Source organism: Bos indicus, chromosome 18 (assembly GCF_029378745.1).
Source record: "Bos indicus isolate NIAB-ARS_2022 breed Sahiwal x Tharparkar chromosome 18, NIAB-ARS_B.indTharparkar_mat_pri_1.0, whole genome shotgun sequence".
NCBI lineage: Eukaryota > Metazoa > Chordata > Mammalia > Artiodactyla > Bovidae > Bos > Bos indicus.
The window spans coordinates 26,270,605-26,291,969 of NC_091777.1; the positions used below are offsets into that span (position 1 = coordinate 26,270,605).

Sequence of the window (21,365 nt, forward strand, 5' to 3'; positions counted from 1 at the left end):
GGCCATGGTGGGGGTGCAAGACCCTCATTTTTCAGACGAGAAACTGGAAGCTCTGAAATGTACCGTATCCAGAGTTTCATGGCTGTCTCAGCCTTAACCCCGGCTCTGACTTCATAAGCATTATATCCCTTTAAACAATATCCCAGTGGCTTTCTCTCAAGACGTGTGTGTGACCCCTGCCTCTGCTCCTCCAACTTCTGTGGGTAGTGGCCCTTCCCAAAGCCCACCCCACCCGAGTCTCAAATGAAGTCGGCCTTTATCAGGTTCCAAATCCAAATTGGTGGTCCCCCTCAAGCTGCAGTGCACTCATCCATTAATCGAGGCCGTGGGGGTAGCACTCCCGGACTCCAAGACTGACTTGGACCCGGAATCAGACTCCGTTTCCCTCTAAGCCTCCTGTGTGGGATTCAAGCTGGGGTCCAAGCCAGAGAAGAGGGACAAAGTTCTCAGAGCACGCCAGCACCGAACCCGAGGAAAAAGAAAAAAACAGCAGTTTCGGTAAAGTGCTGACCAATGCCTCAGTTCAGTTCAGTCGCTCAGTCGTGTACAACTCTTTGCAATCCCATGAATTGCAGGACGCCAGGCCTCCTTGTCCATCACCAACTCCTGGAATTCACTCAAACTCACGTCCATCCAGTCAGTGATGCCATCCAGCCATCTATCTCATCCTCTGTCGTCCCCTTCTCCTCCTGCCCCCAATCCCTCCCAGCATCAGAGTCTTTTCCAATGAATCAACTCTTCACATGAGGTAGCCAAAGTACCGGAGTTTCAGCTTTAGCATCAGTCCTTCCAAAGAACACCCAGGACTGATCTCCTTTAGAATGGACTGGTTGGATCTCCTTGCAGTCCAAGGGACTCTCAAGAGTCTTCTCCAACACCACAGTTCAAAAGCATCAATTCTTGGTGCCCAGCTTTCTTCACAGTCCAACTCTCACATCCATACATGACTACTGGAAAAACCATAGCCTTGACTAGATGGACCTTTGTTGGCAAAGTAATGTCTCTGCTTTTGAATATGCTATCTAGGTTGGTCATAACTTTCCTTCCAAGGAGTAAGCGTCTTTTAATTTCATGGCTGCAATCACCACCTGCAGTGATTTTGGAGCCCCAAAAAATAAAGTCTGACACTGTTTCCCCTGTTTCCCCATCTATTTCCCATGATGTGATGGGACCAGATGCCATGATCTTCGTTTTCTGAATGTTGAGCTTTAAGCCAACTTTGTCACTCTCCTCTTTCACGGTCATCAAGAGGCTTTTTGGTTCCTCTTCACTTTCTGCCATAAGGGTGGTGTCATCTGCATATCTGAGGTTATTGATATTTCTCCTGGCAATCTGATTCTTCCAGTCCAGTGTTTCTCATGATGTACTCTGCACAGAAGTTAAATAAGCATGGTGACAATATACAGCCTTGACGTACTCCTTTTCCTATTTGGAACCAGGCTGTTGTTCCATGTCCAGTTCTAACTGTTGCTTCCTCACCTGCATATAGGTTTCTCAAGAGACAGGACAGGCGGTCTGGTATTCCCCTCTCTTTCAGAATTTTCCACAGTTTATTGTGATCCAAAATCACTGCAGATGGTGACTGCAGCCATGAAATTAAAAGACGCTTACTCCTTGGAAGGAAAGTTATGACCAACCTAGATAGCATGTTCAAAAGCAGAGACATTACTTTGCCAGCAAAGGTTCGTCTAGTCAAGGCTATGGTTTTTCCTGTGGTCATGTATGGATGTGAGAGTTGGACTGTGAAGAAGGCTGAGCACCAAAGAATTGATGCTTTTGAACTATGGTGTTGGAGAAGACTCTTGAGAGTCCCTTGGACTGCAAGGAGATCCAACCAGTCCATTCTGAAGGAGATCAGCCCTGGGATTTCTTTGGAAGGAATGATGCTAAAGCTGAAACTCCAGTACTTTGGCCACCTCATGCGAAGAGTTGACTCTTTGGAAAAGACTCTGATGCTGGGAGGGATTGGGGGCAGGAGGAGAAGGGGACGACAGAGGATGAGATGGCTGGATGGCATCACTGACTCGATGGACATGAGTCTGAGTGAACTCCGGGAGCTGGTAATGGACAGGGAGGCTTGGCGTGCTGCGATTCATGGGGTCGCCAAGAGTCGGACACGACTGAGCGACTGATCTGATTGTGATCCACACAGTCAAAGGCTTTGGCATAGTCGATAAAGCAGAAATAGATGTTTGTCTGGAACTCTCTTGCTTTTTCGATGATCCAGGGGATGTTGGCAATTCGATCTCTGGTTCCTCTGCCTTTTCTAAAACCTAGATCGCCGTTTTACCCCAATCCAAGATGGAAGGTCCGCGGCTTCACGCTGCTCTTGATGTCCCCTTCCTGTTGGCTATCCTGAAATTGGTTTTCCAATAATACGGTTGCTGATTGGTCAATTTTGGACGGTTGCTAAAGCGATTGGTGCAACCGCCCTTGGAGGGCGTTTCGAAAAAAAATTAAGTGCAAACTAGTTTTCGTGAGAGACGGAAAGGGGAGGAAAGGGAAAGCTTGAGGCGGAGGCGGAACCAAGAAAACGGCAGCTCGCATTGGTTCACTAGAGGCCTAGGGGCGGCTCTTGAACTCTCCTTCCTCGTGATTAGTCCAATTCAGGAAAAGAGGGCGGGGACTTAGGAGAGGCGGCAGAAGCGCCTGCTTCTATTGGTCATACCCGAAGGGCGGTGGAGTGCTCGCGGCGGCTGATTGGTGCTGGGGGTGAGGAAGGAGGGGCTCTGAGCCGGAGGTTTTGTTGTGAGGGTCGGTTGTCAAGCAGCGACCAATCAGGCCAGGGGATGGAGGCAAGTGGGGGTCGCGCCTGGAGCGGAGCCTCGGCCTGCCGAACCGCAGCTGCAGGTGGAGTGGGCGAGGGGGCGAAGGGGCGAGGCGGCGAGGGGAGGTTGAGCCCTGGGCTGGGCCGAGCCAGGCGGGGCCACGCCGGGATGCGACGGAGAAGGCCCTGGGCAGAGGGGGGCCGGAGCCAGTACTGAGAGGAGTGGGAGGGTTAGGCAAGGCCGAGGGACCATTTCCAGCTTCGGGAGGGGCGGGACCGGTGTGGAGGCCCAAGGGGAAAATCCTGAGAGGCCGGAAGGAGAGCGGGGGGTCTGCAGGAGGAGGGGGGATGAATGGGGACTCTTGAAGCAGGAGAGTGAATGAATGGGGATACTGATAGCAGAGAGAAAGGGGGGGACTTAAGAGGGTCTGGCGAGGCAGGGGCCAAGTTAGGGAGCCCTGGAGACCGGATGTGCACACATAGGCGGCAGGGAGAAGGAGAGAATGGAGAACTAGAGAGGCAGACCTGGGGAATCCAGGAGAAAGGCTTGGGGGAGCGGATAGGAGACTCCATGAGGTCGCCTTTTAATGCTGAAGAGTCATACCGACTCATGTCCAGTCGAGGCCTAGTTCCCAGCGCTGTCCTTGGGAATGGCAGGGACCTGGAGTAGTTCCCTTGATACATACTGGACTCCCAGGGCCCTCTTCAAGACTCTCCCTAGGGAAAACTTAAGTCTCTCTCTCTCTCTCTCTCTCTGTCTCTCTCTCTCTCTCTCTCTGTCTCTCTCTCTCTCTCTCTCTGTCTCTCGGGTGCCTCTCGTGGCCCCCTAAACTTAGTCTCTGACTCCGCCCCCTTCCCATACGTCAGACAAAACTGACTCTCTGAGATCTATCAGAACTGCAGACATGTGGTCTTTCTTCCCCGCCCCACTGCAGCATTTCAGCTGCATTTCAGGCAGCCAGCCTCCTGGAACAGAACCTCCTCCCGTCATCCTGGCCTCTGAGAGAACCTTCTTTTTCTCTGTGCTTCAGTCACCCTGCCTGAGATAGCCCCTCTCCAGATTCTCAAACCCAGCTTGCAGTGGACCTCTTGTTTCTGGTGTCTTTGGTGGGTGTCTGTTTTTATCAAGTGGCCTTGGTCATCCAGGGAGCTGCAGCTGCAGTTCTGTAAACCCAGCGACCTCCTGAGCTTCCCCCGAGTGTTTACTAACAAGCCATCACCTCTGTTTGTATTCCAGCCCAGTGTTGAGCTGAGATGGCTCAAGCCTGACATTCCATGACCCAGGATCCCAAAAGGCATGCACAGGGTGCTGCTGTGGATGATTTAAAACCACGAGGTGGTCTGGAGACAAGGCATTCCCTCTGCCTGCATGTGTGGAAACTCCCTGCCAACTTGATTGGTGGATCTGGGGGGGATCCACCCCCACCCCACAAGGAAAGCACAGTCTGTTGTGGGTGGAGCTTCAGGTGCCAGCCAGCTGAAGGATGGCCACCCCTGTGGTCACCAAGACAGCCTGGAAGTTGCGTGAGTGGCTTGCTTTCTTACCCCCTTTATCCCGGTAGCTGTTTGTTGGTGGGTGGCCTGGACCCTCAACCTTGTCTCCCATTCTTAGCACAAGGGGAGACTCCCAGGCTTTGGCATAAAAAAGACCAACATGCAAATCATGACTTTGGCACTGAGTGACATTGGCTCAGTGACTTAACCTCTCAGAGGTTTAGTTTCCTGTCTGTACGATGAGATCATCACGCTTCCATGCTAGAACTGCTGTGAGATTCAAGTGAGAAAATGAACATAATGAAGCACTTAACAGGATTTCCAGTTAGGCCGGCAGATGGGGTGGTGCCTCTCAAAGATGTCCTTGGTGTTTTCAGACGTCTCTCCAGTCAAGCTCCCCCATCAGATGAGAACATCTTGGGACTGGGGCGGAGGTGAGAGGGTAGGCAGAGGGCTGCTAATAACCTCTGCAATGTATCTGAATCCAGGTACCACCCACCCCACCATTACTGTAAACTGACAACTCTAAACTCTTTGATCTTAGGACGCTTTTATATTCTTAAAACTTATTGAGAATCCCAAAGAGTTTTTGTTTATGGGACTCATATCTACCCACATTTACCACTTCAGAAGTGAATATTGAGACATTTGAAAACATAATGCACAAACACACTGTTAGTGATGATGTCATCACATGTCATGTATCTTCTGGAAAACTCCACCATATTCTTGTGAGCAGATGAGAGAATAAAAGTCAAACTCCATCTTAGTATTATGATAAAAGTAGTTTTGTTCTCCTGGATCCCCTGAAAGGATCTTGAGGGTCCCACGGTTCCCTGGATCATCTTTTGAGACCTGTTGCTTTGCACCTGGTGCCTCTGTGGGCCATGTTCCTCTAGTAATAACTGGTTGGCATAGATCTGGTGTGTCCAAACTGGTCATCCTTTGCTATGAGCTGTCCCTGGGCTGTTTTCAGAAGCAGGGCCGGGCTCCTCCACTTTTTAACTGTGAGAACCTGAGCAAAACTCTCTGCTGCGTCTCAGTGTCCTCATTTGTAAATGAGAAGATTGGGCCACGTTCAAATTGCTCCTCAGTCCCAGGGTTTAGGGAGAATCATGTTATGGGCTCCCAAGGAGGTGCACTTTGGACAGAATGGCTCTGTATTTATTGGGGTTATGTATATATATACCTTTAACAGCTGGTTTTTCCTGAGAAACCAGGAAAGAACCAGGCACTGGGGAGCCAGTGGAGGGCAAAATAGGCAAGGTCCCGGTACAGTGGGGCTTAGAGTCTGGGGAGCACAGCACATGGGAATCAGGTAATCACACTCACCTGACTCTCCTTCTCTGATTTCAAGCTGGAACTTGTGCTTTAAATCAGTTCACTACATGATAGAGGGGTGGGAGTAGAGGAGTGGGGTGGGCTACCTAAACAGCATGTGGCAGGAAGCTTGGTGGGTTTCAAGGTCTTGGAGGAGGCCATGGGCTGCAGCACTTTGGGGGAAGAATGTGGTGTCGCATAGGCTGGTAAGGTCTTCTGGGACCTTACCCAGCCCTTCTGAGGCTTTGCCTTTATCTGAAAGGTGAAGCCAAGCCATCGGAGCATTCAGGTGGGAGGCGACGTGATCAGGCATTTGGGCATCTGCTGACATGTGCACAGCAGTTTCCGTGGGTATAAATTGTCTAAAGAGCTCAAAGGCCAAATGACCTCTGGCTCCTTGTGGCTCTAGAGTCTGAGGAGGATCAGAAAGTGCTTGTTGAAGCCTAGTTCTTTGCACCTTCTGTTGGCATGCAGGTGCTTAGCACTTCTGACCAGAACACAGTGTCCCCCTAGCTCTGGCTGGGATGTGGGGTCCAGAGTGTGCCCCTGAGCTTGGGAAATCAGCGTGAGCCTGGGGCCCCATGGTAGAGCAGCAGCCATCGGCCTGGCCTGCCGTGAGGACTTCTATTTGTTTGCATTTAAATTCGGTACCCAGGCCCGGGCCACTGCAGGATACCATCCTTCAGGCCAGACTGGGAGCTCTTGGGCCAGTGCCCTGTGCCGAAGCCTTCTCTGCCTGATGCCTAAGGAGTGCCCCCTCTCCCCACCCCACCCACTGGTCCCTCCAGGGGTTCCAGCCAATCCCCTGGTCAGGCTGCTTGCAGGGGAGTAGTCTGAGCCCTTCTAGAGGGGCCCAGTCTTCAAATTCCACTTGCCCTAAAATCTGTGGTTCCTTGGGCTGGATGCCCTGTCCCTGGAGCCACTGCCCAGGCTGGAGCATGGAGACGAGGACCTCATCACTGTCACTCCCCACCATCTCTCAGCGCAGGGCCTCTAGCGGACACCCAGGAAACATTCATGCTATGTATTGATGGCTGTCTCTGCAGGCAGCGGTCCGGAGATGCAGAGAGGGGTGACAGTGGGCCCAGGAGACCCAGTGTGGTGGGACCCAGCCCGAACTTCCCCTGGGAAGGCTGAGAGGCAGGGTGCGCAGCTAGGCCTCCTGGTGGGTCACGTGTGGAGGGCGTCACATGTAGGGAGTGTCTTCAGAGAAGGGGAGGGGCCGTGGGCTGGGGGGTCACAGTGCTCAGGCGGTTTGGCCTCTAGCTGGGTTGGGCAGTCAGTCTGGCCCAACAGAGGCTCATGAACAGATAACTCTGTGACCAGAGCCCCAGGGCACCCATACATCTGTGCTACAGTGTCCAGGGGACAGAAGGCTCCTTGCCGAGGTGTGGACCAGAGAGACGCCCAGCTTCCTCGACTCCAGGGGCAGGGTCCCCTAGGCCCTGGCTCACATTTGGGCCTGCCAGGAGCTCTCACCTGGCTGGGGCTGGCCCCGCCACCCCTTGAGGTGGGATGTCATCTGTGAGGTTGAGTCTGGGACCTAGTCCCCCAGGCAGTTCTGACATCCCCTGTGAGGCATGCCGCGTGGCCAGCATCCTTCCCCAGCCCAGCTTCCCAGCCTCCCTGCGGTCTGAGGCTGGCACTGCGGAGACCCCCAGGCAGGGCAGAGACTGGAGCAGGCACCGTAGACGGGCCTCTGCAGAGCAGCTGCACCGCCCTCCCCCTCAGCATCGCCCAGGCTGGCCTCCCAGCTGCCTCAGCGCGTCAGCATGTTTCCCTCGTCTGTGTGGGGACACTGTTTCTTTTCTCCCTCTTCTTAGCAGAAACTACTCAGGCCCTGGCTCGGAGTCCCAAGCAGCCTCTTGGTTCCTTGCCTGTTCCTTCCCTGGCGATGCCCTCTGAGACTTACATCTGCTGCACCCTCACCCCCCCCATGCCCAAGCCATGGGCCCTCGGGGCCACCCACAGTGACCTTACCTCCTTCTCTGTCCATTTGGCCCTCACACCTGACCCCTCAGTTCGACTGCCTCCTGCTCCCTCCTCACACAGCCCACCTCCTGGATTTCTCCTGGGCCGCAGTGCCCACTCTCCATGATGTCTAATCTGTAGCCTGCCTAGCAGCCATGAGTATTCAGCCCCTCAGAGAAGCTCACAGGATTGTCCTTAGTGAATCTTCAGCAGTCCAGTGAGCCACGTACCATTATTATCCCCATTTACCCAAGGACGAGTGCAGCACTCAGAGAGGGTGAGCAACTTGTCGAAGGCCACACAGCCTGCAATAGCAGAGCGCAGACCAGAGCCCAGGCCAGGATTGTGACGCTGTGGGCTGAAGCCCTGGCTGAGCTCACCTGGGGACAGCTTGTTTGCCTTCGACCTATACGGTTCTGAAAATGGGTTTCCCCAAGCAGGAACACCAAGCGGCAGTTGAGAGGTTCTTAGGTGGTACGTGGGTCAATATTTCTTATTTCAATTGTTGTTTTTATTTTTCTTTTTCTATCATAGAAAAAATGTAGTGAACATATCAAGCTTGTAATTTTCATGCATGTTATTGCTTAAACGATAGAGCTAAATAAAAGTAGCAAGTCAGTTTTTAAAACTGATCATAGTAACTTAATGATAGTACCCATTCATATGCAGAAAAAGGAAAAAATTCATGAGGCTTAAGGGTAGGATGGGAGTGACTGAAGTTGAGAAATTATTTCTGTCTCAGGCCCAAGCCCTGCACTGTCTCACCGCTCATGGGGTGTGTCTAGGCACCAAAGGGAACCGCAGGGAGCAGGGCCCTTCTTCTGGGCTTCCAGTGCCAGGGATGGGGGCCGAGCAGGATAAGGCCCAGCCTGCCTCCACGTGGCCTGTCAGGCCCCCGACTGTCTTCTCCCTCTGCTCTTCCCTGTATAGAGGAGATCGTGGCCCACGCCAGCAATGTGTCCTCGCTGGTGCTGGGCAAAGCCTCGGGCCGGCTGCTGGCCACGGGCGGGGATGACTGCCGCGTCAACCTGTGGTCCATCAACAAGCCCAACTGCATCATGGTGAGGTTCGGTCGGTGGGCGGGGTGGGGCAGATGGGCAGACCAGGGATGGGCGCTGGGAGTGGGCAGCTCTGCAGAAACCCAGCACATCAGTGCTCCCCCCACACTTGTCTACTCAGGGAAGTCCAGGACAACCCAGATGGCTGGGACAGTGGCCAGTCCTCAGGAATGGGGAGCGGGGGCGGTCATCTGGTTGTGGGAAGGAACTCTGGGGAGCCTGTATGAAAAGGCTAAAATAAGCCTTCAGGCCCGAATCTGAGCCTCCCCTGCCCATTGACCTGTCGGCTCGCCTGTCAGTTACATGCAGGGTTATTTTGATTCATTACCCACCTCATTCCACAAAAGGGATTTGAATGCCCCTGGTTGGAGCTGGTTAGAGGACTGGTTCTTTAATAGTGTTAATGAACTGAACTTCGCTTGGCTTGGGAGCCAATACATGAGAGGCAAGTGTTGGTTGAAAGGAAAGGTTGCTTTATTCAGGAGGCTGGCAGCTGGTGGGGAGGCGGTCTTGTGTCCAATAGCCAGTTCCCTGCTATTGATCAGAGGGCAAGAACTTTTACAGGGGAGTTTCAGAGGTGTGTAGTTGATGCAAGGGAGCTACGTGCAGAGCAGCATAACCAGGTCTGGCGTCATCTTGAAGTCGGTTGTGCGGTGGTCCACCCAGCAGCACCTTCAGCCCCACGGTCTGTTTGTTCCCGTTTCTTTGAGGCCAGTTCTCAGAACTGTGGCATCTTAGGCTGTGGTGACAGTCTGGTCGTCATGTAGTCAGCTTCTTCCATCTGGTGGGAGTTTCGATATCTACAAGACAGCTCACAAGATAGGGTTCAGATCAGTATCCACAGTCCTTGAGAAGGAACCAAAGTTCCTCAACTTTGTTTAATGACTAAGCTCTTATTATTTGGTCCTATTTGACTGCTTTCCTTTGCTTCTTCTGCATTTTCCTTATTTCTCTGATTAAATTTGTTCTCTGACAAAAGTTTTTCTCCAGACAAAAGGCAGGCAAAGGACATGGAGGTGGGTGGCGTCTGTCCTAGGAAGGCCCTGTAGGGTTCTGCTCCCATTTCATTAGCACTGTCCCCCTGGTTACACAACTATATTCAATGCCAAAAACCGTTTTCCAAAACAGGAAATCACACAGAAGGGAAACAAATACAGAAATGAGTTATATGCAGTTTGATTATCCAAGGACCATTACACCTGGTACTTCGGTCTGTGTGCTGCTAGGGCCTGATACAGACACAGGTGCGTGCACGTGTGTGCAGACTTGTGCCTATGTGTACACGGGCAAACATGCCCACGTGCACACAAATATATAACAGCATGTTTCCAGTACACTGTCTTACTCTTCTGTAGCCTGTTTTTTTTTTAATATAGCAACAGTGCGAGTGTTTTCCTGTGTCAGCAAATACCCTTTTACAACACGATTTTTAATAGCTTTGTGGTATCCCATTGTAGGGTTGAGCCTGGCTCCCAGCGTGGAAGTCACCGCCAGGTTTTTGGCTCAGCCCAGCCACAGTGGGGCACATCCTCGTCTCCCTAAATCTTCAAACAGATCTGCAATCATAAGATTGAATCTGTGGGTGTGTACTGCTTATAAAGCTTTCAAAACATATTGCCAAACTGCCCTCCAGAAGTCAATTTACATTCTCATCGATGGCACTGAAGCTTGCCCTCTCCCCCTACAATCTTGCCGCACAGGGAGGTATTCTTTTGACTCTTGACCGAGTAAAGATAAAAAGGAGGTGAGGTTTATTAGTAGAAACATAATCAACTCAGTGTTCTTATGAGATCCAGCAGACAGCTGAGATCTGACCCAAACCGCGGCCAGGGTTAAGGTCAGAACTGAGATCGGGTTAAGAAGAGAATTGAAATTGTTTTGGGGGGTTCACATGTGTTTGCCTCTCCCTGAAAGTCCAGAGTAACACACCCTAATTGAAAAAGACTCAACAGAGGCTGGTCTGAATTGCGAAGAGTGTCCGTGTTTCCAGCAGAATCACTCCCGGGTCCTCTGGTTTCCAGAGCCCCTGCCTGAGAGCGTGGCTGGGTCCTCTGGTGGGGGTCAGCCCCTGGGGACCTGGGGGCTCCAGAGGCCGCTGACGGGTCAGACCTCAGTTCTGCCGTGAGGGCTGGGCCAGGCAGAGTAGAGATGAGAGCAGTTCTGCCTCTGGAGGGCTGGGCCAGGCAGAGTAGAGATGGGAGCACAGTCCAGGAGGACAGTGCTTTGGACTTGGGACTGAAGGGTCAGCTACCCCCCCGCAGGGCCACTCCTGCAGGTGACGTTCCTGTCGGGAGCACAGCGGGCAATGGTGGAGCATGGCTGGGGTCTGGCCCACTTTCAGCCCTGGGAGCCGAGAGGCCTGGGGGGGCCATAGGATCCCTGCTTGATGAGCTTCCCGGGGATCCAGGATTGGGGGCAGCAGCTGAGGGTCTGTTGACACAGCGCACCAAAGCTGCTACCTTCTCTCCTCAGAGCCTGACGGGTCACACGTCCCCCGTGGAGAGCGTCCGCCTCAACACCCCCGAGGAGCTCATTGTGGCCGGCTCCCAGTCGGGCTCCATCCGTGTCTGGGACCTGGAAGCTGCCAAAAGTAGGTGTCCACGCCTGCCTCCCCCCACGCATGCCTGCGGTTGTGCTTGTCCCCAGCTTTCCCGTCCAGCCACTTTCTCCAGGAGGCCTGTGCTGACTAGGTTGGGTGCTTCTCTCCTGGTTCAGTGACCAGATGGTGTGTTTTAGGTTCCAGGGCTGCTTTGGGAGGTCATCCTAGATCCCTCACGCGGGACCTTCTTCTCTCCTCCCCTGCCTCTCTCTCTGTAGGCTTGTAGGATTTTCCTCCCAGTGTCCTCAGGTTTCACAGTGAAGGGCTTTGGTGGGCATGTTCTCGTCCCTGTACTGGGTCCTCACTGGGGTCTTGGTCTGTAGACTCATGCCCTCAGTTCTGGGCCAAATAGGGAGTCCCACTTTCCCTAGAATGGGAGCTGCCTCTCAGCCTCACTGGCTGTTGCCACACGGGAATGTGGGCGCAGTGTTGCTAGACTCTACAGATTTTTTAAGAGAAGCTGGGAATCTGGGCGTTTATGTGGAATCCACCCATTTCTAAAGGTTGACAGCTAACTCAACATACTTTTCAGAACACTGTGCAGGCTGACACTCAGAGGTCCAAGTAAAACCTGTTTGCTCACTGCTTTTGCCAGCCTCTAGTCTGGACCTCGCAGCATGCCAGGTGGGAGGCCATCTGCTCCCTGAAGGATGGGAGAGGAAGGAGTTGCGTGGTTTTTTGCCGAGTCTGCCTCTCCCAGAAACAATGCCCTCTTTGCTTGGCTGAGACTTAAAGGTCATTCTGGCCTCTCCTCTGGTGCCTGCAGGATGCTCTGCTGCAGGGTGGTGGCCAGTGGCCACATATGCCCAGTGGCCACACATGCCCAGTGGCCAGGTTCATTCTGCTCTCGTATAGGTGTTCCTCAAGTTAGGACCTCACTTGAGCCTCTTGGGTGGTACTTGCCCACCCAGTGGCAGACTGTTTCAGAAAGACAGAGCCCCAGGACCTCTTAGATAATAAACGGGCTGCGAGCTTAGCATCTCAGCATGCAGTCCCACTGCCTGGCCACACATAGGACCCACAAGGTGGGGGCATCGCTGGACAAGGGGCGAGGGAGGCTGGGCTCCAGCCAAGAAAGCAGAAAGGCTCAGGCAGCAGGTGGTTCACCTCTAGGAAGCCTCTGCCTGCACCCAGATCCCAGTGGAGGGTGCCAGCCATTTGCCATTCACAGAGGAGCAAGACATAAAGAGAAGGCAAGAGCTGTGATTTCACAGCCGTGACTCTCACGCACAAGGGAGCGTGAGGAATTTCTTGAGGTAGGCAAAGAATGGAGACTAAAGACGTCTGGAATTCCTGAGCCCTGGGCTCCCAGGGCTGGCTGTTCTACAAGCAACCTGTGACACATCCCAGACCTCACTCGCAGAGAGACTGACTCAGGAGAGGGATGGGCCCAGGATCTGGCTTTCATAAGCTTCTAGCTGGTTCTGATGCAAAACCAGGTTGACACTGTCTCCTTTTTTGACAGATGGGTAGACAGGCCCAAGGAGGGCCCTGAGCTTGGTAAAGACTCCACGGCTGGGGTGTCTGACCTCGAATCCTGGTGTCAGGACTCCCATCCCAGTGCTGTCTGCCCTGCCATTTGGCAGGGGTGGGTGGGTTTCAGTGACAGAAGAGAAACTTGCCCTCAGCATTCTCGGCAGGAAGAGGACCTTGGGCCCACCTCCACCCCCACCCATCACAGTGTGGGTGGGAATGATACAGAGGCAAACTGGCACCTCACACGTAGAAAGGGGTTGGTAAAGGGTTGCCTGGCTGTGGCTTCAGTTGCCCATCACTGTAGGGTCCAGCTGCTCAGCTGGAGGGTTTGGAAGTTCCCATGTGGGGTAGACAGGCCCTGGAGGCCCCTCCTCTCTGCAGCTCCTGGATCCCGTGACCAAGTGGGGCATCAGGAGGCTCCAAGAGTCCTCCCAGGACCGAAGAGCGAGGGCAGAAATCACATCAGAAGAATGTGGTCCTGCCTGCTTTCCATGGAGAGCCAGAGGGCGAGGGCGGGTCAGCCCAGGATCCCACAGGAAGGCGGTCTGGGCTTCATGAAGCCGGCCTACGCAGGGGTGGGACCTGCCGCATCCTCTGGGGTGGGGCAGGATTTTAGAAGCCTGGCTCTGGGATGCAAAGCAGGTGGGCTGGCAGGGGCGGCGTGGACTGGAGCATGTGCGAGAGGAGTGTGCACCCTCCAGGGCCTGGACTGGGCTGCATGTGCCCGAAGACCCCTTGGCCAAAAAGGCAGTGCTGAGCCCCCGGTGGCATGTGACAACTACAGTGTGGGGAGGGCAGCTGCTCAGATTTTAGGGTCTTCGAATTTTGTCCTTAAAGCATTATGTCTGGAGTCTGCTTGAACACCTGCTCCAACAGAGTGCTCACTACCTCACAAGGCAGCCTGTTTCACCTTGGCTCAAACCTGAGGATCACTGGACTGCCACACTTCTTTGCGCCAGCACCCCTGGCAAGATCAGTTTCATTCAAACAGCAGATCTTCTAAAAAGCAAGGCATATGAGGCCAGAGAGAAGAGGCAAATTTGAGTGGTACCAGAGAAAGCTCTGATACAGAAACGCAAGCCTCCCTCATCCACCACCTACTGACATCCTGCTCAGATACCACCTCCTCCAAAAAGTCCCCCTGGATTTCTGTTTTCAACCTAGCAGCTTCTCCCCCGCCTTGGACCGCTCCTGCATCCCTCTCCTCGCGCTGTCTCGGGTATGATGGGATGCCTGGCAGGTCATAAGCTCCGTGTCCACAGGGCCTAAACCGAGTGCAGCAGCTGCTCGACTCTGCTGACTCCGGGGCTTCACTCTTGTGAGAACACGTTGGCACAAGCCCAGTGGCACAAGCCACATGGCGCTTGCAGGGAGTTTTCTGGGGGCTCATGTAATGGCAGAAATGGCTGGCATCTCTCGGGAGGAAAATAAGAAAAGTTAGTTGTTAGGGTGGTAGGACTCTAGTTGAGCTTCCTCCCCGTCTTGAAAGTCTGTGTAACTGTTGTGTTTTTCTGTGCTGTCAGTATGAAAGCACACACAGAAACGAACACTGAAGCTCTTTCTCTGCTCGCCGTCCCGTTCGCCTCTCACACCACTGTCTGCTCTCTCCCTTGTTAGTCCTTCGCACACTTATGGGACACAAAGCCAACATCTGCAGCCTGGATTTCCACCCATATGGCGAGTTTGTAGCCTCGGGTTCCCAGGACACAAACATCAAGGTGAGACACCACTCAGCACCCTGGCTCTCCCAGGACTGGGCCGCCAGTGGAACCAGGCTGTTGAGTCCCACCCGAGGGGGTGGGCTTCGGCTCTGCGGGGGCACCTCCCACTTGTGCTGCAGCATCCATGTCCCCCCAGCCCCACCCAGGCAGGGAGATGTAGGAGCACTGGCCAGACATTTGTACTCGGAATGCCCAGCTTTACTGAGCAGTTTCCAGACCCCTGTCATTTTGGGGTGTAGTGACCTGGAGGTGCTCAGAGCCCGTCTCTGCTCATGGCCGTCTACTGCCCTCTGACCCAAGCTCCAGGACTGAGCTTGGCTAGGCCTCCCCAGCGCAGCCCAACTTTGTTGTGATCTGTCCTGACCCCGGCCCCTTTCTACTCCCCACTTCACAGCTCTGGGACATCAGGAGGAAAGGCTGTGTCTTCCGATACAGGGTAAGTGAGGCCCCTCTGTCCATCATTCCACAAGCACCCTGAGGGCATGGAGCCTGGGGCAGTGCCCAGACCCTGGAAGGGGCTGGAGGAGCTGCTCATCCAGCCTGGGTGAGAACGTGAGAAACAAGAAGTCCAGATGAGAAACGTGCATCTGGAGCAGAGCAGGGGTGCGCTGGGTGGCCCACCTGGACACCCAGCTTTCCATGCCTCCCCACAGAACCGTGTTCACCGAACTGTGCTCCACAGTTTGTAGGCTGGTAATAGGTGTTATTAAGTGAAGTGGGTTCCTGTTCATATGAGTTTCAAAGCACTGAGTTTAATAATTATTTTTCGAAGTTGTTAGACCCTTTGACATAAGAGGAGGCATTTAACTCTCCAAAAAGAGGCACAGGACACATTGCTCCTCAACCTGTAAGACCATGAGGTCTTGATCTCCTGGAGTGTCCTGTAGGACTGGGGGTCCGTGACCACCTGTGGAAAGGCGTTTCTCTGTGGCACCTCCCGCAGGTGGCCATCTGTCACCTCTCTGCCTGCTCCCGGGAAGCACTTGCTTGTGGAGGGCAGGGAGGAGTAGGGGGTGGGGAGGGAAGCCCACAGGGCCCAGCCCCTCCAGCGCTCATGCTGTGTCCTGTCCTCAGGGGCACAGCCAGGCTGTGCGGTGTCTCCGGTTCAGCCCCGACGGGAAGTGGTTGGCATCAGCCGCAGATGACCACACGGTGAAGGTAGCTCCCAGCCAGACGTGGGCCCAGGGCTGGGGACTGGGGTCTGCTGATCACACCCAGGTTGGGTCTTCACCTCCCTCCCCATCGGGCTCGCCCGCCCCAAGACTGTCCAGAGTGGGAGGTGGTTCGTGGATAAAGAGCACGGGCTGGATGAGAGGGTGATCCGGAGGCTGAGGACCAGGCTGGTCCTGACCTCCAGCCCACCCTGCCCCAGCTCTGGGATCTGACTGCTGGCAAGATGATGTCCGAGTTCCCTGGCCACACGGGGCCTGTCAACGTGGTGGAGTTCCACCCCAACGAGTACCTCCTGGCTTCTGGCAGCTCTGACAGGTGAGGAGGAGGAACAAGGCCTGTGGCCTGTGACTGCCACACCTCTGTTCTTTGGGTGTGTTTCTGTCCCAGTCTGTCTTTGGGTCCTGGGTGTCACATCCTACCTGGACTGAACTGACTGCCAACCAAGCCAGCCTGGGACCCAGTCACATCTCTCTCCTGACTCCAGTTCCCCGGCCCCAATGTCCTGGGCCTTGCTGGGGTGTCTGGATCTAAGGCAGATGTCCACCTCCCACATGCTTAAGAGTGGCCCTGACCTGGGGGTGGGTGGGCAAGTGTCTGCAGAAAAGCGGGTTTTCCCAGCCACCGGCCTGCGGATAAACCAGCATGGGGCCTGGCTTTCTCTGCAGAACCATCCGTTTCTGGGACCTGGAGAAATTCCAGGTGGTGAGCTGTATCGAAGGGGAGCCCGGGCCTGTCAGGTAGGCGGGCGGTGGGCGGGGCCTCCTCCTGGCCGTGGGGCATGGCTGCGGTGGCCCTTTCCTTTCTCCACTTCCGCTCTGGTCCTGGGTTCCCCGGAGCCTCTCCAGAGGCTTCTGACCCACGGGCCCCTCTTGCCTGGCCCAGGAGCATCCTCTTCAACCCCGATGGCTGCTGCCTGTACAGTGGCTGCCAGGACTCGCTGCGCGTCTATGGCTGGGAGCCCGAGCGCTGCTTTGATGTGGTCCTCGTCCATTGGGGCAAGGTGGCCGACCTGGCCATCTGCAACAACCAGCTGGTGAGAGAGCCACCGCCCACCTTGCATCTTGCTGCCGGGCTGCCGGCCTCCTCCCGCTCAGGTCCCCAACTCCCTCCTGGCCCTGTGGGGACCCTACCCTCAGAGCCCCATGAAGGGTCCCGCCCCAGCTCTTCCATTTCCTGCAGATAGGCGTGGCCTTCTCCCAGAGCAACGTCTCCTCTTACGTCGTGGACCTGACGCGGGTCACCAGGACAGGCACGGTGGCCCGGGACCCCGTGCAAGACAGCCGGCCTCCGACGCAGCAGCCGCCCCACCCCAGTGCCCCGCTTCGCCGCATCTACGAGCGGCCCAGCACCGCCTGCAGCAAGCCTCAGAGGTGGGGTGCTCGGGGCCTTGGAGGACACTGGGGGGTGCAAGAGGTGAGCCCCCCAGCCTCACCGCCCCCCCCCTCCCCGCCTCCCTTTGCTCGGCCGGCCCCCCAGGGTGAAACAGAACTCGGAGAGTGAGCGCCGCAGCCCCAGCAGCGAGGACGACCGGGACGAGCGGGAGTCTCGGGCGGAGATCCAGAACGCAGAGGACTACAATGAGATCTTCCAGCCCAAGAACAGCATCAGTGAGGCTCTCCCCTCCCTTCCCATCCCCGCCTAGCCCCACCATTCCCCTCTGGGACGCAGAGGCAGATGGTCCTTTCCAGGATGGTGTCCACGTTGCTGCGCCCCCCTTAGCCTAATTTCTCACCCACATCTGGGCCTGGCTCTGTCCCCAGGTCCTCTAGGCCCCAGCAGAAGCCCAGCAGCCCCTCGGTGCTCAGCTTGCCAGGGGCCAGGGCATGAGGAGGGGCAAGCCTGAGGGTTCAAACCCTAGGAACAGATCACGGTCTACAGCTGTATGTGTACCCTGGAACCACTTGCCCATCTCCTGCATCCTATGGGGCCCTGGGGTCCCCGCTGACTGGGCCCTGAGGGCTCAGACAGCAGCCCTGGGCTGGCCCATGTGAGTCCCCAGCCCCCTTCACCTCTGCAGGTCGGACGCCACCCCGAAGAAGTGAGCCCTTCCCTGCACCCCCAGAAGATGGTGAGTCGGGGCAGAGCCTGGCCTCCCGGGCTCCCCAGTCTTCCTCTTCCAGGCTGCCCCTCCCACAGGACAGTTCCAAGCCTCTCTCTCCCCTTGGGTCTTTTCCCTCCATTCACCCAAAAAGCACCTAGTGTGTGCCAGGTGCTGCGCTAGACCCTGGTAACAGCGTGAAAAAGTAGGCAGGTGCTCACACCCAGTGAGGAAGGCAGGTGGTAGACAGCCGTGTGGGAGGAGGAGCCAGGCGTGGTGAGAGGCACTAGGGCCCGTGTAGATGGGGAACTGTGAAGCTCTGCAGAGGCGGTGCATCAGGCAGGGCTGGGGACCAGGTGAGGAGATGGGAGGGAACAGCCTCAGGTGGGAGGGAGCTAAGAGGAGGGCGGGGGTTTGGGGGGCCAGGTCCCCAGGCCCTGGGAGTTGGGTTTCGCTGCTGGAGGATTTAAGAGGGGGGAAAAACCTGATCTGCTTTATGATTGGAGAAGGTGGGACGGGGCACCCTCATCTTCCAGCCCAGCCTCACCCCTCCCCCGCCATCAGCTTTCTCCTCAAGGGGCCATCTTCCCGAGCCCCTAAAGCTGGGATTCTGAAGCACCTCTCTCTCCCACACTCCTATTCACCATCCACTCAGCACCAACCCCCCCTGCAAAACACACTCCATTCCTAGTGAGGTGTCAGGGCCACCACTCCCTGGGTCCCATCCACATGTGGTGCTTGGTTCCTGCTTTCTGCCAGACCTGTGGTTGAGTAGGTGGAGAGGGAGGGGCCAGGCCCACCCCCTCCGCCAGACCTCCCCTGTTAGAGGCGAGGCGCCACCCAGAGTCCCAGCCCAAGCCCTGCCTTCCCGCCTGTCCCTTCTCCCGACCTGACCTGACCCAGTGATCTTTCCCTTCTATCTCCAGACATGGCCACAGCCAAGGAGGCAGCAAAGCCCAGCCCAGCCACAGACGCACAGTTCCCAGTGCCAAACATATGTCCAGGCGGAGCGGGCACGGTATGAGGCTCAGAGGGCCTGGTGTCCTGAATCAGGGCTGGGGTGACCCTTGCTGGAGAGAGGGGCAGAGGGGGAGGCCTTGGGCTGGCTGGCTGCCTGCTAACTCCAGACCCTTCCAGCTTGAGGTCCTATCCCGGCCCCCAGTTGTCACTTCCACCCCTGCACCCAAGGCCGAGCCTGCCATCTTTCCTGCCACCCGCAATGAGCCCATCGGACTGAAGGCCTCCGACTTCCTGCCTGTGAGTGGGGGGCCCAGGCTGAGAGTGGGTGGAGGCCCATGGGGCAAGGGCAGAACTTGGTTGCCACCATCCGGGCACCCGTCCCACACAGGCCGTGAAGATCCCCCAGCAGGCAGAGCTGGTCGACGAGGATGCCATGTCCCAGATCCGCAAAGGCCATGACACCATGTGCGTCGTGCTCACTAGCCGCCACAAGAACCTGGACACTGTGCGGGGTGTGTGGACCACAGGCGATATCAAGGCAAGTGCCACCTCTGCCTGGGCTTGGAGCTGAGCTGAGAATAGAGCTTCCTGGAGTGGGGTTGGAGGGGTGGCAGGCGGCTCCGGTCACCACACCTTGCAGTTTTATGTACACACCCCAATAAAGCCCGTGATCACATCACACCCAGGCAGGGCCACTGTGTCCCTGGTCCCCACTAACAGGCGCTCTGTTTGCACAGACATCGGTGGACTCAGCCGTGGCCATCAATGACCTGTCTGTGGTCGTAGACCTCCTTAACATTGTCAACCAGAAGGCGTGAGTGGCCATGACGGGGGATGGGAGGTGGGGGGCGTGGGCAGGGCCAGGTGCTGAGAGCACGTGTCCCTGGCCCTCTCCCCAGCTCCCTGTGGAAACTGGATCTGTGCACCACGGTTCTGCCGCAGATCGAGAAACTTCTGCAGAGCAAGTATGAGAGGTATGCGTGGGGAAGCCACACCTGCCTCACAGCGGGGCGGGGTGGAGGTGGACCACAGGAAAGACCCCCAGGGCTGGGGCACGTGTGGGGGGGCTGCACCACGCTGCTGTCCCCTCCGAAGTTGGAAGGCCAGTGACCACAAGTCCATGCTGCCTCTGGCCCCGGCTCTGCCCTGCTTTGTCTCCGTGAGCCATGCGCTCTGTGTGTTTGATTCTATCCATCCCTCTGCCCTTGCAGCTACGTCCAGACGGGCTGCACCTCCCTGAAGCTGATCCTGCAGCGGTTTCTGCCCCTCATCACAGACATCCTGGCGGCCCCGCCCTCTGTGGGTGTGGACATCAGCCGGGAGGAGAGGTGAGGAACCCGGGCAGTGGGGAGGGGTGTGTGGCATGTCTGTCTGTGTCTGTGTGTGCACGCCACGTCAGGCAAGAGCACACAGGCCTGCTTGTTGATGGCCCTGGTGAAACAGCCAACAGAGGCAATCACTGTGCCTGGGACAGTCGCTCAGGGCATGCGGTGGGGTTACCAGAGCCTGGGCTCCTCCATGGCCTGGTCTGGCCTGGGCCCTGCTCTTTGGGTCTCAGCCTTCCCCTGGGAGGAGGGTTGGTGTGGTTAGTACAGGAAAGGCCCTGGGGTTGGGCGGGGGTCATGGGACTGTGCCGGCTGGCCACCTCCAGTGCTGACCCTATGCCCACAGGCTGCACAAGTGCCGGCTCTGCTATAAGCAGCTCAAGAGCATCAGCAGCCTCGTCAAGAGCAAGTCGGGTTTGAGCGGCCGCCACGGCAGTGCCTTCCGTGAGCTGCACCTGCTCATGGCCAGCTTGGACTGAGGGGCCCAGAGAGTGGGGGCACCCTCAGGCCTGGCCTTGGCCCCCACTCCTGTTCCCTGTGCGCCCACCAGCCCATAGAGCCTCTGCCCGGCCCCCACTGCTGCCCTGTGGCCACCCTGGAGGCAGCAGCGCTGGCCCACTGGCTACTCCTCAGCCCTGAACTCTGACAACTTCTCTGCAGCAACAGTTGCCCAGCTTTGTCCAACTCCTGCTTCCTGGGGCAGTGAACTGAGCCCTGGGGCTGCTGCTGTAAGGGGCTGCTGCTGTAATTTATAAGGTGAATTTTATTAAATTTGTAACTATTCCCCGCTTTCCTTGCTGGGAGGTGCATCCTCGGGCAGCCACAAGGCTCTCCTGGGCCCCTGATGGCTTCTTCAGAGAGCAGACCGCTCCTTCTCCCAAGACCCAGAGGTGGTGCGCCACGCTGGGTGGCCAGCAGGGGGCAGCAGAGTGATAGGCCGGTGGGAAGGGGTCAGTTCAGACTAATCTGGGGGAAGGTGGGCACAGCAACTCCGTTTCATGGCCAGAAGAAACAGGTGAGGGGTGGGCTCAGGCTCTCCAGCCCAGCCCCTCTGTCTCAGCCACTCCCACCTGTCCAGTGGATGCCTCTGAGGCCAGTCGGCAGCTGTACCCTGCAGGGGGCTGGGACTCCAGCCTTGCAGTGGGGCCACTTACTGTGGTGGCTGATCCAGAGCTCACCGCCCTCCCTCCACCCCCGGAGGCCTCCAGGGATGGGACCAGAAAGGCCACTACCCCATGCTCTGAACAGCTGCCCCTCCCTGCAGGGCCCCCAGTGCTGGCTGGCCAGAACAGCTCCCCTGACCCAGAGGTCACCCTGCTTCTCCTCCTGAGGCCACTTCAGCTCATTTGGTGCAAGGACCCCACAGAGCCCTGCACATGTTTCCCCAAGGCTGGGACCAGGTGCAGACCAGCACCACTTCCATGGTGGGGAGCCTGGTGGGCATGGCACCCATGGTTGGGGTG

At 56.4% G+C, this 21,365-nt stretch overlaps 1 protein-coding gene across 3 annotated transcripts; it reads left to right on the forward strand.

Annotated features, from left to right (window-relative positions):
- Positions 1-2,725: 2,725 nt before the first annotated feature.
- Positions 2,726-20,685, forward strand: KATNB1 (katanin regulatory subunit B1). 3 transcript variants are annotated; one of them, XM_070770655.1, is made up of 19 exons: positions 2,726-2,850; positions 4,005-4,291; positions 11,083-11,200; positions 14,303-14,403; positions 14,801-14,842; positions 15,481-15,564; positions 15,779-15,894; positions 16,245-16,316; positions 16,462-16,612; positions 16,759-16,949; positions 17,056-17,186; positions 17,597-17,647; positions 18,544-18,635; positions 18,755-18,874; positions 18,966-19,115; positions 19,315-19,391; positions 19,477-19,551; positions 19,789-19,905; positions 20,249-20,685. In XM_070770655.1, the coding sequence occupies exons 2-19, from the start codon at positions 4,043-4,045 to the stop codon at positions 20,379-20,381; spliced, it is 2,070 nt and encodes a 689-aa protein (XP_070626756.1). In that variant the 5' UTR covers positions 2,726-2,850; positions 4,005-4,042; the 3' UTR covers positions 20,382-20,685. The 3 variants fall into 3 exon arrangements, with proteins under 3 accessions (XP_070626756.1, XP_070626757.1, XP_070626758.1); XM_070770656.1 differs by lacking the exon at positions 2,726-2,850 and adding an exon at positions 3,186-3,874; XM_070770657.1 differs by lacking the exon at positions 2,726-2,850 and adding an exon at positions 8,483-8,613 and having other exon boundaries at positions 4,041-4,291.
- Positions 20,686-21,365: the final 680 nt, after the last annotated feature.

Excerpts from the sequence above, each read along its gene's own strand:
- KATNB1 (XM_070770655.1), top strand. The coding sequence starts at position 4,043 with ATGACCCAGGATCCCAAAAGGCATGCACAGGGTGCTGCTGTGGATGAT. Across the intron at positions 4,292-11,082 it reads CAAGACAGCCTGGAAGTTGC|AGCCTGACGGGTCACACGTC; the intron begins GTGAGTGGCTTG and ends TTCTCTCCTCAG. Across the intron at positions 11,201-14,302 it reads GGACCTGGAAGCTGCCAAAA|TCCTTCGCACACTTATGGGA; the intron begins GTAGGTGTCCAC and ends CTCCCTTGTTAG.